The 17,782-nt window shown below is 40.2% G+C and overlaps 2 protein-coding genes across 6 annotated transcripts; one reads left to right on the top strand and one right to left on the bottom strand.

Moving 5' to 3' along the window:
- The first annotated feature begins 32 nt into the window (after window positions 1–32).
- LOC119661279 (dehydrogenase/reductase SDR family protein 7-like) lies at window positions 33–6,891 on the top strand. 2 transcript variants are annotated; one of them, XM_038070555.1, is made up of 7 exons: window positions 33–471; window positions 503–513; window positions 579–746; window positions 815–958; window positions 6,019–6,238; window positions 6,298–6,543; window positions 6,607–6,891. In XM_038070555.1, exons 3-7 carry the CDS (start codon window positions 579–581, stop codon window positions 6,804–6,806), a joined length of 978 nt encoding a protein of 325 aa, XP_037926483.1. In that variant the 5' UTR covers window positions 33–471; window positions 503–513; the 3' UTR covers window positions 6,807–6,891. The 2 variants fall into 2 exon arrangements, with proteins under 2 accessions (XP_037926483.1, XP_037926482.1); XM_038070554.1 differs by having other exon boundaries at window positions 34–513; window positions 6,607–6,890.
- Window positions 6,892–6,919: 28 nt separating this feature from the next.
- On the bottom strand, window positions 6,920–15,824 carry LOC119661277 (probable 3',5'-cyclic phosphodiesterase pde-5). 4 transcript variants are annotated; one of them, XM_038070549.1, is made up of 7 exons: window positions 15,429–15,824; window positions 14,618–14,646; window positions 9,154–9,713; window positions 8,844–9,070; window positions 7,908–8,778; window positions 7,665–7,823; window positions 6,920–7,609 (listed from the first exon to the last, which is right to left on the bottom strand). In XM_038070549.1, the coding sequence occupies exons 2-7, from the start codon at window positions 14,640–14,642 to the stop codon at window positions 7,085–7,087; spliced, it is 2,367 nt and encodes a 788-aa protein (XP_037926477.1). In that variant the 5' UTR covers window positions 14,643–14,646; window positions 15,429–15,824; the 3' UTR covers window positions 6,920–7,084. The 4 variants fall into 4 exon arrangements, with proteins under 4 accessions (XP_037926477.1, XP_037926478.1, XP_037926476.1 ...); XM_038070550.1 differs by lacking the exons at window positions 14,618–14,646; window positions 15,429–15,824 and adding an exon at window positions 11,973–12,209 and having other exon boundaries at window positions 9,154–9,440; window positions 9,504–9,713; XM_038070548.1 differs by lacking the exons at window positions 14,618–14,646; window positions 15,429–15,824 and adding an exon at window positions 11,973–12,209.
- Window positions 15,825–17,782: the final 1,958 nt, after the last annotated feature.

Here is a 17,782-nt window from a genome sequence, read left to right as displayed (position 1 = left end):
TGGGTACTGTTTAGAATGTTTTCCCCCCGTTTAAGTTCTGTATTCAATTTTGCTCTGAGAGATGAAGTTGAAAGTGGCAATGAATACTGTTTGAGTAAACCCTGATTGGAAAAGTGACGCTATAATTGTAGAGCAAGTACGCAGACGAAATTCTCTGAGTACTAATGACATTTGAAACGTTATCTTGCCCTTCATTGAGTTAATGTTATCGATGCGATTGGCGTGGTTGTCTAGGTCGCCCGTTGAGAAGAACATCGTTCACATTAGAGTTTACATTCAGTACGAGATCTAGCTAGTGCTGTCAGATTCTTTGCGTTTACCGCCGGCTGGTTACTTACCGCTCGTCCTGGGACGGCAGAGCGTTGGTTTGAATACCTGCAAAATTCGATGACCTTACCAGGATTAGAATATCAAAGATCTTCTATAGTGAATCTCGCATCCAAGGGAATATTTCGGAATTGGACTTTGATTTGATCGTTTTTGATTACCCGCTCTGGCATAATACATTTATAGGTAATGTAATCATTGAAATTTCTTTGCAATATCATTTAAAAATGACCAATGTTCTTCGCAAACAGATGGGTAAATCACAGTACGAAGAAAGGACGGGAGATGTCCGCAACCAAAGTAGTTTAATGTGGTGGATTCTCTGCAGTTTCTTCGCACCGATTTCGATTCCTTATATTTGCTTCAATATATGGGCTCGATTTAAGGAAAGCCAACTAAAAAATAGTTTGCCTTCAAAAGTAATAATGCTTTTACTAAAAACTAACATTCTGGATATGTAATTGGAATCGATGTTAACATTCTCCAGGTGGTATTGATAACAGGCGCTAGTTCAGGACTGGGAGAAGCATTAGCGCATGTTTTCTATCGTGCCGGATGCAAGGTTGTACTGGCGGCACGGAGGGAAGAAGAGTTGAATCGAGTTCGGAAGGAGCTTCTGGAATTCCATTCTGTGAGTATCATTATTGGCTAAAAATGAGAAAATCAATGCTTCAGACAGTAGGGATTACCTAGTCGTTGATATACGTATACAAGGAGTTACAAGTCCCGGGATTGCCATGCAAATGTTGTCGCAAGTAGGAATTTAATATGATGTAGTAATAGTGCCAAGCATTAGAAGTTTTCCTATAAAGCTTGATGTCATTATGGTTCAGAAGTTACAATGATTTGCGTTGTTTTGTAATGAGGAAAAATACTCTTTTTCTTCAGCCTTTGTCCCGTTCACAAGCGGGGTCGGTTCGTCGTGATCGGCTTCGCCATTTGGCTCTATGCCTGATCTGGGTGCAATCTCGAGGCTTTCAAATCCCCATCCAGCGTATCAAGCCACCGTTGCTTAGGTCTGCCTTTTGGTCGTTTACCATCGACTTCGATGTTCAGACCAATATTGGCAAGTGAATTCTCGTTTGCACGAATTGCGTGACCATACCATCGAAGACGCCTCTCTCGCAATTTTTCCACGATCGGTGCAACCCCATAACGATCGCGGATATCCTCATTTCGGATGTGATCAAAACGTGTGACGCCACTAGTCCAACGTAGTATCTTCGTCTCCATTACCGCAAGACGCCGTTCATTGTCTTTTATGGTCGGCCAACACTCAGAACCATAGAGAGCGACTGGACGGACGACATTGCGGTAAATTTTCGATTTGAGACGTTCGTTGATACGTCGATCACAAAGGACCCCAGTTGTGGAACGCCACTTCATCCAGGTTACGTTAATGCGTGAAGCAATTTCATAACGCAGTTCTCCATTGGCTGATAGCGTTGACCCGAGGTATTTAAATCGCTCAGTTCTGGGCATATCACTGCCGCTGACAGTGATTGTGCCTATTTCATGGGGATCGGACGTCAAAAATTCAGTTTTGTTTAGATTCAATATGAGACCGTGTTGCATGAGGCGATCATTCCATTTTTGAACAAGTTGCTCGAGATCATTTTTGCTATCAGATGATTAGAAAACATCATCTACATAGAACAGTGTGTAGGGCGCTGGACTTTAGATATCCCGTGTAACGGTGTCAATAACAAAAACAAAGAGGAGTGGTGAGAGGGCATTTCCTTGATGAACACCAACAGAAACACAAAGCGGTTTTGATACACCCGCCATATTGTAAGTGGTTTAGAAGCTAAACATGGTGATGCACTAATAATGCTGAACGTTCTGGACGGCTGATTGAATTTCAAAAAATGTCGTCGCATAGTTGTAAATGACCCTTTTTGGTCAAAGTGCGTGAGGTATATCACATCTAACGATTTCAATCCGTTTTCCCATAAGCGATAAAAACAACAACAATGCGATATGACATATAAAACCGCCCAAATCGACCGAAAACTCAAAAATCGCATAGAAAGATGTTGGCTAGTATTTTATGGATTCCCATAAAATAATTTTTATAAATTATCTTGAAAAAGGCAAACAGACGTGGTACTGAGCGATTTCTTCTTTTGTGAAAATTGAAAAGGTAGCTACAGACCAGGAGATTTTACTTGAATGAAGATGTCAATCAGGAAACGGAAGTTTGTTTTGAGTATTTGTCAAGGGCTTCAAAATAAGCTTTACTTAACTGAAGGTATAGAAAGGTCAAAGGGTAGTACACGTCCCAGGGCGAAACGTGGATTGGTACCCATTTCTAAAAAAATGCGACGTCATTCGTAATTCGCAGAAAAATTCTTTCAAAAGTGCCACGAAATTCGTGGAATATGTCATGATATGAATGGGCAGACGATAGAGCATAAAACCCGGGAAACGCCTGCTGAACTAACACCAATAGCTCTAAAACCAAACCCTATCTCCACCTCCACGTGGTGATCATTGGGAGTTCTTTCTTAATTAGAAGCTGTAGACGGAGAAGGATTAAAGAGATTCTCCCGCGCCTAAAAATGGAACAAATTGTATCAACTGATCCTCCAGGTTCGGTGTTGGATAGGGCTGATAACCCTACTTGGAAACCCGACGTTACGATGCCACAAAAAGAGCCTCACATGGAATGGATTTTACAGCAACGAAAATGGAACAACGATTTGCGCAGTTTCTCATGGAACCTTTTATCGTACGTTCCTCCTCCGACTTTACCTCAATTCAGCCCTCCTTAACACTCTTCAATTCCCTTGTCAGAAATATCCTTGAATATTGCTGTGTAATCTGTTCCCCCTCCGCATTCGTGACTGTCGCTCTTGAAGTTGTACAACGCAAATTCATCCGAACCCTCTTTTACAAAAAGAACGGGTTGACTATCCGTCACGACTCCGCACCGTCAATCTTCCCTCCTTACAGCAACGCCGTATCTTTCTTGATATGTGTACCCTTTTCAAACTCTGCAATTGCCTGATGAACTACTCTGCCAACTCGGATATTACTTTCCGCACCGCCTCTCATAACATACATAGTATGGACATTTTGAAGTACCCTTCGCAGAGCTCCAGATTTACTCCTACAACGCCCTACAACTTTGGTCCTTTGACTCTGTCTCCTTCTCTAGTTTTAAGGGTAGGATGAGCCATTTACGTGCTCCTCCTTCTTTGAGGACAATGTGTAATAGAGAATTTGTTTTCTGTTTACTGCCTTCATTGAATAAATAAATAAATACCTTCTACGAGCCAGTTCAGCGGACTCTCGAAGCTTGTCAAAATCAAAATCATACTTAGCGATTTGAGCAGTCAAGTAGAGGCGAAGCTCGTATTCAGGCGATACGTCAGCATCCATAGCTCAAATAAGGATACCAATGATAAACGACTGCGGATTATTCAGTTAGCAGTATCGTACGAAATGGTTGTTGGAAGGCCCTTGTTTTGTGCGGAAATCACGAAATGGTTGTTGGAAGGACCTCGTTTTGTGCGGAAAACTGTTCACAAATATGGGCCTCTCTAGACGGGACCACTTTCAAACAAATGTATCACGTGTTGATCGAACGGAGGCACCTCTCAGCCTTGATAAATGTCAGAACATCTATATATGGGGGGGGGGGGGGGGGGGGGGGGGGAGGGTTAATGTAGACTCGGATGATTATTTCGTTGGCATAATGCCTCAGGCTCGAATTACAACATCGCATACAATCCCCTCTGGCTATCAGTTGAGAGCGAAAACTGAAGCCTTCCAAAACAAAGCCCTCTCCGTAACAACGTAAGCGGAAAATAAAGGAACGGAACCAAGCTGCATACTGGGAAATGCTACACTCTCAAAGAACGTGAGCACGCGCAGAGACCTATCTCCAACTGCGTCGAGTGGAGAGGCGACTTCACAGAAAGAAAAAGAAAGCCTGGGAGAACCAACAGGTCTGTGAGCTCAAAAATTACAGGGAGCAAATTTTATCAACAGGTCAGCAGGTTGATGCCTTATATACCTCGATGCTCACCCTACCGCGACAACGAGTGAAATCTGATTTCCGACAGAATGGGAGGATTGGAGAGATGAGTTGGGTACTTTTATGAACTGTTCAACAACCAAAATATCGCCGAGTTGGAGGTGCCGCCAACTAAAAATGACGGACAAATACTGCCACCAGCAAGCATGGAAGAAACAGTCCGCGCAATTCAACTGCTCAAAAACCATATGTTGCCAGGAGCCGATGAAATTACAGCCGAAATGGTTAAATATGGAGGCGACCAGTGCAGTTGCACCAACCGGTTCATCAACTGATGCTCAAGGTGTGGGGCAGCGAATCAATGCCTGATGACTGGCGACGAGACATTATGTGTCTCATACATAAAAAGGGGGATATCACACAGTGCAGCAATGATAGAGGTATCACGTTGCTGAGACCATTCAACATCAACAGTCTAACACAAGGGGACGCTGTGGCATGCGTTCTCTTTAACCTGGCCCTGGAAAATGTTATCCGCGATGGAAACGTTAATGTAAGAAGCACCATCCTCCCAACCAACATTATGGGAAGAAAAACCCGAGCTGTATAGTCTACCTTTATCCAGAACGAGCAGCAGGCGCGAGATCTTTGGCTGCACATTTATGAAAGCAAGACGATGTTGCAACGTTAGCGCCAAAATCCAAAGAACCGCCAACATCGAATCACACTGGTCAAAGGAGAAAAATAAAGATAGGATATTACATCTTTGAGACCGTTGAAAATTTCTCCTATCTACGGTTGAAAATCAGAAACGATAACAGTTATAATAATGAAATTAATGTACGGGTTGGCTGCCAACCGAACCTGTTTCAGCTTACAAAATTTTGTTCGCTCGAAACGTCTTAAGGTCAAATCTCTTACTGTACAAGACAATCTTCCGAAGAATTGTTGGCTCCTACATGAGGATGGGCGATTCCGCAGCTTCTATAACGATGAAATCTATGAGCGATATCACGACCGACACCAAGTTATGGATAGAATTCGGCTCAATAGGTTGCGGTGGGCGAGTCACTTAATCCGTATGGGTAAGGATGATTCACCTACCGCGACTTCCTCACTAAGGCAGCCTAGACCGGATACCGGTTGTTGCACCGTTCATGATGATGATGATGATAGAAATGTTGGAGAAACTTTTCAAAACCTGTATGATTTTTCATTTCGAGTCCGCGAACTTCCCACCCCATGTATAGTAGTATTTCAAACAAAATTGAGCAATGAGCATCCACGAGAAATGCCTTTATCTCTGGCGCAATCGATTTTTTGATCCTGGAAGATTTAAGCAAATTGCGCTGTATTTTTGGTCTTGAAAAACAATTGCAGGCAATAAAGTCTGAAGTAAACAACTGGTTATGGTCTGTGCCCTATGCACTCCCTACATCCTGAGGCCAAGAGAAAAGAATGATTTAATATAAAGTTTTGCCTCTTTTAATGTTTTACTCAGCGTATCGCTTAATTTCTGATTTTTGCGGTACTATCTGACGAAATAGCATATTTTCATCGTAAATGTGTACTCTTTGATAGTAGTTCCTGCATTCTGATAGGAAATAATTTCCAACGCCAGGCCTCATTTAATAGAATTCTGTATATCTACAAAATTATTAAATTATGATGATGACACCAACTTCATTTTATTACGTACACACTGCTAGACGGAACCTACACATCCCCCAGTCATTCTGCCCCTAGATCTGTCGGATCTCAATTCTTTACCGAAATGTGTCGAAAAAATACTGAAAATTCATGGATGTATCGATATTTTAATCAACAATGGCGGAATAAGTGTCCGTGCAGATGCTGGTTCCACAGCTATCGATGTCGATGTGAAAGTCATGCTAGTGAATTATTTTGGAGCTGTAGCTCTGACCAAAGGTAAACTGAAATTAAACACTATGTTCCGAAAATTTTAAAGCTAAAGTCTATTCGTAAAGCTGTGCTGCCGTCAATGTTGAAGCGTAAAAGTGGTCAAATAGTATTCATTAGCAGTGTCCAAGGAAAATTCGCAATTCCCTATAGATCCGCTTACTCAGCGTCGAAACACGCCACACAAGCTTTTGCAGACTCTTTACGCGCCGAAGTAGCTGAGGATGGAGTGAAAGTTTTATGCGTAAGTCCAGGATACATCAAAACATCATTGTCGCTCAATGCTCTTACCGGAAGTGGAGATAAATATGGAGGTAGGATATTTTGAAACTATATTCACTTGTTTTACAAAATGCACTAATCTTGTTTCGTTTCAGTGATGGATAAAACCACTGAAAGTGGTACAAGTCCTGATAAAATGGCAAGGAATATATTACGTGCAGTTCTCCGTGAGGAGGATGATGTGGTTTTCGCTCAAACGTCGGCGAAGTTGGCTTACTGGTTACGTTTTCTATGTCCGCCGTTGTATTTTTGGATAATGCAGCGGAGAGCTCTTAAGTTGAAAGCTGCAAGCTGATCGATTACAACTGCCGAATGTAGAACTAAGTATTGTACGGGATCTACTATGAATTTTGCATAATTTGTATTTCACATGAAATTGGGTTATTTTCAGTAGAATAAACACTTAAAAAAATGCAAAATAAATTTTATTGCTCACTCCATTATACACCATCCTAGAGTTTATAAAAGTAGATAAATTCCTAAATTTAAGCCCTGAGGCTTTCAAATACTATGCAGCTAACTTAGAGGCAAATATGCTTCTTCCAATAAACATCCAATATTCGGCGCAATGAACTACTTATTTTCCTTTTCAGAAGCTAGTTTTTCGTTATCATTGGCTATTTGTTGCCATCTATTCAGGTTTGCTTGACACATATCCAGAAGTTCTCCGGTCTCAGGCATCAGACGATTAAGCAAAGTATAGCAAGGGATGCAAATATCCTTAAGAAAGCCAACTTGTGAAATAGCTTGCTGATCGGTTTGGGAACGGTCCATCATTGGTATTGGAGTGCGACCAGCAGCACGCTCCGCATCGCCTTGTTGGTAGAATTCCTCAAAAATAACTTTCACTGTCCGAATTTGTATGTCCCAGGGCTTAGCAGATGCTGATAAATCACTGGCTGTCATGGCAATTGTTTGTATGAGAAGCCGGTGCTCTAGCACACTCCACGAAAACTTTTCCTCTTCGATAAGGGTGGTTAGCTTTGCTCGATTGGGGAAAAATAACGCCAAATCTGTTGCTAATATACAATGCTTTACTAAGCCCAACACTTGCTTGTATTCGTGACTGTTCAACTTTGCGAAAATATTGTGCCCGTCCTAGAATATTAACAAAGTCATTTTTTTTTCTCTTTAAACTAACGTTGACTTCTACCTGTTGCAAAATAGTAACTGTCTGGTTGAAATGATGATGCTCCATTGTAGATGTACTATAAATCGCTGCCAAAGGCGATGCGGTGTCTAACATGAATTTGTTGTTCTTCCCCCGGTGATCAAGGTCATGGCAGAGTGATCCAATAAACAGAGCCAATTTCTTTTTTCAAAGACAAAATCGTGCAGTTTAAAGAAAAACATAAAAACAAATACAAACTATGGGACATTTGCAACATTTCCTTACCTCGACAGGTCTAAAGACATCTTTTGTCTTCCTAATGATTGTATACATGGTATTTGCAACAGAAAATCCATGAGTCCAGTTGTGGTAAGGGACGCGTCTGTAGTTTTTCTTAATTGTGAGTGAAAATCGCAATAAGGTCTTCACGTCAAATTTGCTCAAACCAAACAGGTCGATGAACATATATGTTGTGTACTTCACCTTCTCCATATCGGATATTTGGAACGAGTTGAATCGCACTGTATCAATATCAGGAATAGTTTCAGGTAATCCTTCTTGTAGCAGTTGTTTGGCTTCTTCTTCGGTACTCGTACCATGGTAGCTAAGAACTTCTAAGGCCACTTTGTATTTTTGCTCTGATCGTTTTATCTTGTCATAGAGCTTTGCATGGTGCAAAGCAAGACCGCAATATATGGCGAACGTTTCAAAGGCCTCTTCGTCCTCCTTGGTAAAGTAGCCGCTTCTCTTATTAATCATTTCAACAACACCGATAACGACCCCTCGAATGAATATTGGCATGCACAAAATTGTTTCGGTTTTGTAACCAGTTTGTTGGTCCACAGATCGGTTGAACCTTGGATCTGAATATGCGTCAGTTATATTCATAATCTCTCCACTCATGGCTACCTGACCGGCTATTCCTGTGCCAATAGGAAAGCGAATTTCAGTGTCTTTCTTTGCACCCGATTCTTGCTTTGGCTGTGTCTGACGCCTCGAATCCTCAATACCCACATCGAATATTGTTGCATACAATTCTTTGGTCTTCGAGTCGACTAAAAATAGCGATGCTCTATCGGCGTCTACTAGCCTCTGAGCGAAATTCATGACTTTCATTACAAGAGTGTCCATACTGACCATATCTTGAAAAATTGATCTAAATGAGATGTTAATGGTATGAATAAAATGTTAAATTAATGGTCGCACTTAAAATCTGAATACTTGACCACCGCCAGCAGGAACTCGTTAAGTTTCTTCTGTTTGTTCATACTGAGGAAAAGATGAGCATAATGTAAAGCAATGCCGCCCCAAACCAAGTAGCTACACGAAATTTCTTCATCTTCCTCGTGAAATGGGAAACCGTTCCTATCTCGATGCAGTTCAATAATGGCTATCACCTTGTTGTCTGGTTGCACTACAGCTTGACATAAGATATGTTCAACTTCTTTCTGGAAAAATTCAACATTGCGCATAGTGAGACATCTCGTACCTACGTACAAAGTGCCAGAAAAGACAGAGTCATTTTTCTTACCGATCTAGCTATCCCCTCAGGAAATCTCGAATCAATATCCCCTTTTGATACACGAACGGGTTCTCGAGTCCTGGCTACATATTTTGGTATAGAGAACCCCGCCTTGATCCTTTGTATTGTTGGTGGTGAATTATCAGTATGTTCGGTGTAGAGTGATAACACTTCAGGATCTCCGTCGACTAGATATAAGTGAAAACCAGTGGCGTTTGTTGCTGACGAAATACAATTCGCCAGCTCCCATAGTACATGTGCTTTGGTTGGACGCTTTTGTAGAGAATTCGTGAGTTCTAGCAACATTTGCCGTTTATCTGCGTGTACACAAAATTTCCAACGTGATAAACTTGTCTTACGGCTATTTTTGTTTGTGCCAGGTTGCATAAGTTTCTTAGATCGCTGCGTGCGCCTTATCATCCACCGCTCTAGTTGTTCAAGGTCGACTTCGTTCATTATGTATTGTTCGAGGAAGTCCGGATTTTGTCGTAGAAATTGTGACACCTTCGTTGCATTAATTTCATTTGAGCCTTCATCGTCTTCTGACTTCTCGCGTTGCATATCATGCCCTGCATGAAACAGAAAAATTAAAATAAAGTCAATGGTTGTCAGAATATACGTATGCATGTCAAATTTGTAAGCAGACTAACGTAAATATGTTTAAATAGTGTTCCAGATGTATGAAGGTTGTCTGAATTGTTTCTTCAAATTTAATTTTATTTCTTCATATATTCTCTTTGTAAGTCTATACAGTTCTCTCAGCAATGCTACCATCCCTTCAACGTAGAAATAGTATTTAACTTATTTTTCTGCAAAATGTGAGTTATTTATGAATGCGTATACAGCATTACGAAGGGACTAGTCGTAAGCCTTTCGGTGGTCCTGTGAAGGACGTTAAAAGGAGGTTTCACATCCACGGTGATTGGTAACTGAAAAAGTGGAAGACGCACTTCATCACATTCTGATCTGGTGAAGCTCCGCCCCTCGTAGATGAAATGGCTAGTCATAGTAACAGGTGGATACGAAATATATAACCAAACTTGACAGTCTTCCCACAAAACTTTTCCATGCAGTTCCTTCCTCCTATTTCTACTCCTTCATAAATTGCGAACCAGGGATCTGTCCCGATAAGTGGAAGAACGCGATGATCATTATGATTCCCAGGAAGGTCATTCGTCTTGAGTGCGACTACGACTATGCTGATGACACCTGCTTACTTTCTCACCGAGTCATGGACCTTAATCAAGTGGCCCTGCATTCAGAAAAGGGGACGAATCTGACTGAATAAAAGCAAGATTTTCAGTCTGGTTGGTCATCGCACTCATTCTATTTACATTAAAATGCCGACCATAGAACAGCTCGATCAATTTCTATGCCTAAATAGCGTTGTTTCTACCGACGGCAGCACCGAACTTGATGTCGCTCAACATATTTACAGTGCTAAATCCACTTTCGCAGTTTAGCCCAAAATTTGGAAATACAACTGTCTCAACACCAAAGCTGTTTTACCAATGTTTCTTTCTCGCTATTATATAAGAATATTAACATGACAGGTGACCGCCTTGGTAAATCAAAAGCTAGAAACTTTGATCAATTCATGTCTGTGTCATGTCTGCGTAATATTCTGACCTGAGATAACAACTCATGCAGAACTTTCCCGGCTTACGGGCCAGATACTCCTGATTGTGTTGATTAGAAAGCGGAAACGGCAGTGTGTAGGTCACACATCTAGGAAAGGCGACAACTGCATTGCGAGTTATGTCACACAATTAAACCCAATATACTAAGATGGCCGACGAGAGAGTTGCAGTTGACCTATGTGCCGTAGAATAGTGGAAGAGGAATGCAAAGTTCTCGGAAAATCGTAGAGGAAGTTGAAGCACATTGCATAGCGATAGCGCGTAGGTGTGGTTGATACACTACGATCCACATAGGGGCATGGCAATCATATTTTGAATTGCCTGTAGTTTTTATTAATACGCGTTGAAAGTAAGATCTTATTTGGTTTGTAACTTCCTGCTAAGTCAAACATAGTCACAATACAGCGACGAATCTTTTTTTCATAAATCTTTGCAAAGGGCTGACAAACTTCTCGAATATAGTTTTTACTGATGAATCGTCCTTTTGGGAATGAAGTAACCACAAGCGATACACAGGAAACCACCCCATTAAGCGGTAAGGTGCACGTTTGGGAATATTTAGGTAAACAAGGATTCGGTAACATTTATCTGCTTATTCATACTCTGAACGCAGAAAAGATGAAGGAAATTTATCAGAACTGTCTACTGATAGACGGATTCTTCAAGAGGAAACACGGAGATGGCATCAACGATGGGGTGGTCCGCAGATTCACCAAATATGAATGTGACTGGAAACGTGTGGGGTGAGGGTTTTCACTAGTTTCCTTTATTTAACTTTTTAACTGATATTTGGGAAACACTCACTTTCAACATCACTGGGGTTCGTTTAAATACCCCCAGACTAAAACTCTAACATTTCATTTTCATTCACTATGAAACCTAGGTCGGATACCGTTCATGGTAATCATTAGCTTCCGCAAAGGGAACAATGTGGCGAGAAGAAAAACTGTAAATATACATAAAAGATCACTTGACGGTAGTTAAGCTTTGATACGGAGAAAAACAAACGTCCACAAAGTACAAAGCTGTGGTCGCTCGTTACCCGAATTGAACGTATGAAAATTGGCAAATGCGAATAATTTAATCTGGCCCGCACAAAGCTCCAGACTTTTTATTGTACTCTTATGACCAGCATGTGGACATGCATTCAATCAAGTAGAAAATTAAATAACGGCCAATTTCACTCACTTGTATTCACTTTACTATCCCACGCACGAGTCAGTCGATCTGCGAGATTATTCCACATATTAAAGGAATCGGAATGCTGCAGCGAGCAAAGATTCGTGGTGGTAGAAAACCAAGAATAAGAAATCACGGATATTTCTCGGGCGAATCCTATTCAATTAGTATTCCTTTTGAAAGTGAAAATAAGACGAAAGAATCGATCTGCAGGAATACGCTCGACAAACTAACGCTTTGTCTTACCAAAGCTAACCATTTAGTTGAGCGTAAATGTACAAAGTATGGAGCCATATAGATTTAGTTTTCCGCTAATTGCGTTCGACTTCCTAAATCGCCTGGTCTCATTTATGTCTCATCAAATTTAAGTCTGGAAGCGAATAGTATTATAGAATCAATTCGATTGTACACCATTACGGCCGTTGGGCTCATTATCATGCAAATGCAATTCAGTTGATGATTTAATACTTATTGGGATTGTTGAAGTGTTTTTATAATAAAATTGATTATTCACATGAAGTAATAACAATTGCTTGGTATCTAAAAAGTAAAGACGAATCTCCGTTGTAGGTATCCGGGCTTCTAGGCAAAAGTTACTGTTGGTAGTCAGCAAGACTAGTATCTTTAGTATACACAATATGTACATTATATCTAACGGAACCAGGTTTTTCCTGTGGACTTTGTAACATACTATACTCCCAGCTTAGAGTAATTTCCTTCAGAAGACGCAATTTTAGGGAGGAACAATAAAATAGGACATCACCTGTTCGCTTCTTTAATGATGGACATGAACCCATGAAGTACTGAGAATATTGAACCTATTTTGTACAACTATGACAATTTCGTACCACTTAACGCTATTATATGCGTTTTTAATGTACATTACCATGAAGATCAAACGAAGTATCGGACGCAGACGAGATTCCAGTCGAGCTGTTAAAATCCGACGAAGATCACTATGGCCAACTCCATCTCACAGGTGAAGATTCAGAGCAGGCTGACTGATCCTTTTGAAACGTGTACTGTTTTGAAGCAGGGCGACGGACTGGCGCCGACGCTCTTCAACCTACCACTCGAATGCGTTATCCGAACAATGGATACCAATACAAACGGGTCGCTGCTCATTAAATCAACACAATTGTTAGCGTATGCATACTTTTGATACTGCTTCGAAAGAAATTGGACTTCGCATCAATGATCAAGAAGTAGGATCCCAGCTCACCCGAGCATCCACGTAGGGGACCTCAACATCGAGTTCGTAGACAGCTTTATATGCCTATCAGCCTGTCAAAGGACGCCAATGAGACTGACACTACCTAGCCTAATGGTGAACTACGTGAGCGGCGACAATGTCGACCTGGTTTTTTAACAATTTGTGTCAGCCTTTGCGTGATCTCGGGCGAATAACCAAGGGGATCATCTACGATGACTGCATATTTTGTTGGAGATAGCAGCTTACAGCTCGGACACATAAATCCAATGATAAAAACAATAAGGTGCCAAGCAGGTTCTAAAAAAGTCGAAAATGCAACAAGAACAAAGTAAGCTGAAGAGCTGCCATAATGACTTTACCACGGCAAAGTTGAAGCCAACTGTGGTAGCAACAGTAGCATCAAAGAAAAAAGAAGAGTCAAATCATGGCCAAAGGCCCTTCTCATCAAACAGAATGATGTGAGGTCTGTGTTTTGTGCCTTTACTGCCAGCAATGTTACGGTGGAGAGTACTAGAGGTTTGCCCGCCCAGTGATCAACGGGACATTTCCTTCGATGTGGCGAAAGGCTCCCCTCCTCTCGTCAAATAAAGCGAATATCTACTAAGTGTACGTTAGTACATATTCCAGGTCTATCACGAAATTGGTGAATGGGGCGCAAGACTCGGGTGCGGTCGCTAAATCACTAGTTAACTCAATGGTAGGCCCTACCATACCAGCATGTAAGTCACCTTATTGCATTGGCGAACAGCTGAAATTACTAAGGAATTGCTTCAGACGAGGTAACCCTTAGATTCGCATCCTGCAGAACTGCGAAAAAGGAGCTCCGTCACGAAACCAATAGTCAAAAAATCTTCGTTTTAAAAACCACGTAGTATATGGATATTTTAACAGTGAGGCATTTAAGTCAGTTCTTGAAAATTACAAGTATGTATTTACGATTCAGATAAGTATGTAATAAAGAAATTCGGACAGTCACAATCCACTATAAAATTGGTTTCTATGTAACGAGGATTCAACTTGTTTTCAATTTTAACATCGAAATCATCACCTATCATTCTCGCTATTATTGTCTAGTACGATTAAGTCTCAATCGCGATCTTGTTGAGGCTCGCGCTAAGATCTTTTATATATAAAGGGGAGTTATATTTCAGGCACGCACAGATTACGTAACGACATGTGTTCACGTCTACGCATATGCACCAACTTTAATAAATTCATTTGAAAATTGCTTGCTTAGAATTCAAATTCTTGATAAGCTAACACTTGAAATCGACTCTCCACATAGATAGATAAATATATTAGAACAAATAAAAGTAGAATAAATAAAAGTATACCGACAAGAAAGTGAACAAATAGCATGAACGATAGTAGATGTAGCTATTGCACTAGCAAATAAAGTGCAAGATTCCAGTTTATTATTAAAATGCAGTTTTGTACTTACTTTTTTGTGAGAGAATAGGCGGCATATCACTTTTAGAAAGTAATCAATACAAATTTATTAAAACATGTTCACTCGACAGCGATTGAGATAATACTAACTAAAATACAGTACAATGTTCGACACACTTTTCAAACGAGAAAAATTCGATAGTCCTTGCCTGGCGGGCCATAGTGGGTTGCAAATTATATTAATTGCTTCACTAAATGCCCATCTTACTCCCTATTTAATTACTTAAAGAGACAAAGAATATTTTAAGGACATAGTATCCGGCGGTGGGAAGAAGTGACAGTGAGCATGGTAAACATATTTTATGAAATGTCCATCGAAAAATGAAACTGGATTTCGCACGCAAAATTACCAATAAATGTTACGTTGTTTTATTTTGAGTTGGATAGCGTGCGGATATAACGTGGATAAAGTCATAATTCGGAAGTTATAGTACTATCGTTACTCTTTAAGTTAGTATTGACAACTGTATATTATCTGGGAATTCAAGGATAAGTTCAAAATTATTACGACAAGAACAAATTTAGCATTAATTGCGGGAAGGAGGTGGGGATAATAATGATTGAAATTGTTATCGACTCATAGGATGGCAATAATAATGGGATAATTGGGACATGTATATTGAAAAAAAAACATTTCTTCTCTAGAATTTCCCCTTGTCTCATGCATTGCAGACTGGCGTGCAAGGCTGTCGTATTTCTGTATTCAAATATATTCTATTTAAATTTTAATTATTCGCTTGCTGAGGGAGAGGTTAATGGATGTATACAAAAGGAGTAGTAAATTTTATATTAAAACTGTTTACCTATTTAAAATTTATGCTCTTCATTTTGGAGAAAAAAACCATAATTTGACAATACATATACAAAACATGACTATGACCTTTATTGACCTTTATTAACTTTATTAATTATAGTAGGATTTGTAATAATCTCTTTGGTGGTATGGCCTATATTATGATTTATGTATATCATTTAGGCCTGAGGAGAGGGGGATGAATGAAAAGCCCGCATAATTCCCACTCTAGGCCCCGATTATCTATCTAATCATTGCAAAGTTCGACTGCAATTTCTGCCGTTCTTGGTAAAAACGCATGAATTATGGTAAGTGGAGCAAATTCATATAAAAACATACAATTATTAATAATAGTAGAACTTCTACCAAGCTTTCAAATGTCGGGCCCTATATTACGATTTATAGTGTTCCAAAAAATTGTACTTTTAGGATTGTCATAAGGGGAGAAACCACATTGGGAGGTTTTCAGAATGATTAGATCGTTAGCTTGGACGAAAGAGCAGAATGTTTCGTTTATACGTATTGCTATATATGTTGTGTTTAAATTGCAGATCTATTTTCTCCTTTGTGTTTTTAAGGTTTCATTCCGTTTGACCGCAAAGTTAGCTCAGGTGAATCACAATTACAAATTTTCCAAGCTGCAAGAAAATATTTTGTTTTTTGTCTAAGTGCGTGAACTTCGAAGGCAATGACCACCGTACAAACTATCGCAATTGGCCGAGCTTCTCCAAATTGTGGCGAAGAGGTATGCTCAGAAACGAACAGCACCCTGCCGTCCTAACCCAACTCCCAGAACTATCACCAAATCCGCTTTCATGCGGCCATCTGACATTAGCATCATTGAGTTGAACATCAACTCTACCATCGACCGAATTCGCAGACACGCGCTCGAGCTATTTCTCTTTGCTCTTGTGTGCAACCAGGTTACACCAACAACATAGGCGCAATTTTAAAAATGTCAACCTCTTCCAAACGGACCGCCCACAATTCAATCCCTAAGGTCGAGGCACTTGTCACCTGTACTGTTTCGATGCACAATCGAACAAGAACGGGACAATCTCTATCGTTTTCTTACCAGTTCACATCCCAACATCAACATTCCCCAATTCAGCCTCGCCATTTCCATCTTTAGTAAAGGATACTATCATTCATATCTTGACCACTTCCTAATCAGCAGCAATCTAATTCTCAAACCCAATATCCCATCCTATCCCTATCCCTTCCTAGGAACAGTCCTCGACATTTGTCCTTCTCTAACCTTAGTCTCCGACTTTCAGAAGGCGAACTTTAAACTCATTAGCCGAATCCTCAAATCCAAACTTGAATCTCTCTTTCTCCCTTCCAGCGAAACAGTTTCCAACGATACCATGGATAGGAGATTTTTTCAGTTGACTGGGGCAATTCAGCAGATATGCGATGAACTGATCCCACCTCATTCCCTTAACTGCCACAAGCTAATTTCTCTCCCTATCCTTGAGGAAATCAAATCCAAATATACCTCAGAGACTATTTAGAAATATAATAGATAATCTCCACAATCCTCTTCCCTCCGCGACGAAATCCATTCCCTTAACAAGTCAATCATCAAAAGAGTTTTAACCTTTGCCCCAATCACTTCCACAACCAAATTAAAGGGGGTATCCCCGAAAACTGCGAACTTATGCGACACAAAATTGAAGTCACACAAAGTTATATACATATTTTCTGAGTGATCGGATGGTTTTTATTGATTGAAATTATCTGGAAATATTTCTGTATATACAGTGTTTGTAAGTTTTCCGGATTTGTTTTGAAAATACTGCTTACAACAAAATGAGAAAGGAAACAACAGTTGAAGAGCGAAAAATTATTGTTAAGCTTGTTTGTGAAGGGAAAACTTACTGCGAAGTTGATAGAATCATCGGGAGATCATTTTCATCGATAAGAACGAGACGAAAAAAATGGAAAAATGACGAAAGTTTGATGAATAGATCTGGTAGGGGTCAATAAGGCTACTAACGCCTCTCGATGATCGGTATATTTAAAAGCAAATCAATCAAGCACCAAACAAGTCCATAAACAACCTATGAGCTGAAGCCTCTGTAATGATCCGCAAACCCATTTCTAAGGAAACGATACGAAGAATGCTCCGGAATCACGACTTTAATGGAAGAAACTCTCTTCGTAGAAAGCCATTCATTTCCAAAGTTAATAGAAAGAAAAGACTCGAATTTGTTAAAAAATACGTTAATAATAGTCCCGATTTTTGGAAAAATGTAATTTGGAGCTATGAAAGTAAATTTAATCTATTTGCCTCTGATGGAAAGCAAATAGTTTGGAGAAAAGCAAATACAGCCCTGAACAGGAAAAAATTATCAGCAACAG

The sequence above is a fragment of the Hermetia illucens genome, chromosome 1 (assembly GCF_905115235.1).
Source record: "Hermetia illucens chromosome 1, iHerIll2.2.curated.20191125, whole genome shotgun sequence".
In the NCBI taxonomy this organism is placed as follows: domain Eukaryota; kingdom Metazoa; phylum Arthropoda; class Insecta; order Diptera; family Stratiomyidae; genus Hermetia; species Hermetia illucens.
This window is presented reverse-complemented; position numbering and strand designations above follow the sequence as displayed.

What these genes read in the sequence shown, in the direction of transcription:
- LOC119661279 (XM_038070555.1), top strand. Translation starts at nt 579, where the DNA reads ATGGGTAAATCACAGTACGAAGAAAGGACGGGAGATGTCCGCAACCAA. An exon ending in AGCTGTAGCTCTGACCAAAG is followed by an intron (nt 6,239 to 6,297) that starts GTAAACTGAAAT and finishes CTATTCGTAAAG; the next exon opens with CTGTGCTGCCGTCAATGTTG. An exon ending in AAGTGGAGATAAATATGGAG is followed by an intron (nt 6,544 to 6,606) that starts GTAGGATATTTT and finishes GTTTCGTTTCAG; the next exon opens with TGATGGATAAAACCACTGAA.
- LOC119661277 (XM_038070548.1), bottom strand. Translation starts at nt 12,030, where the DNA reads ATGTGGAATAATCTCGCAGATCGACTGACTCGTGCGTGGGATAGTAAA. An exon ending in TTCCTGCTGGCGGTGGTCAA is followed by an intron (nt 8,779 to 8,843) that starts GTATTCAGATTT and finishes CATCTCATTTAG; the next exon opens with ATCAATTTTTCAAGATATGG. An exon ending in CAGTTACTATTTTGCAACAG is followed by an intron (nt 7,610 to 7,664) that starts GTAGAAGTCAAC and finishes TTAATATTCTAG; the next exon opens with GACGGGCACAATATTTTCGC.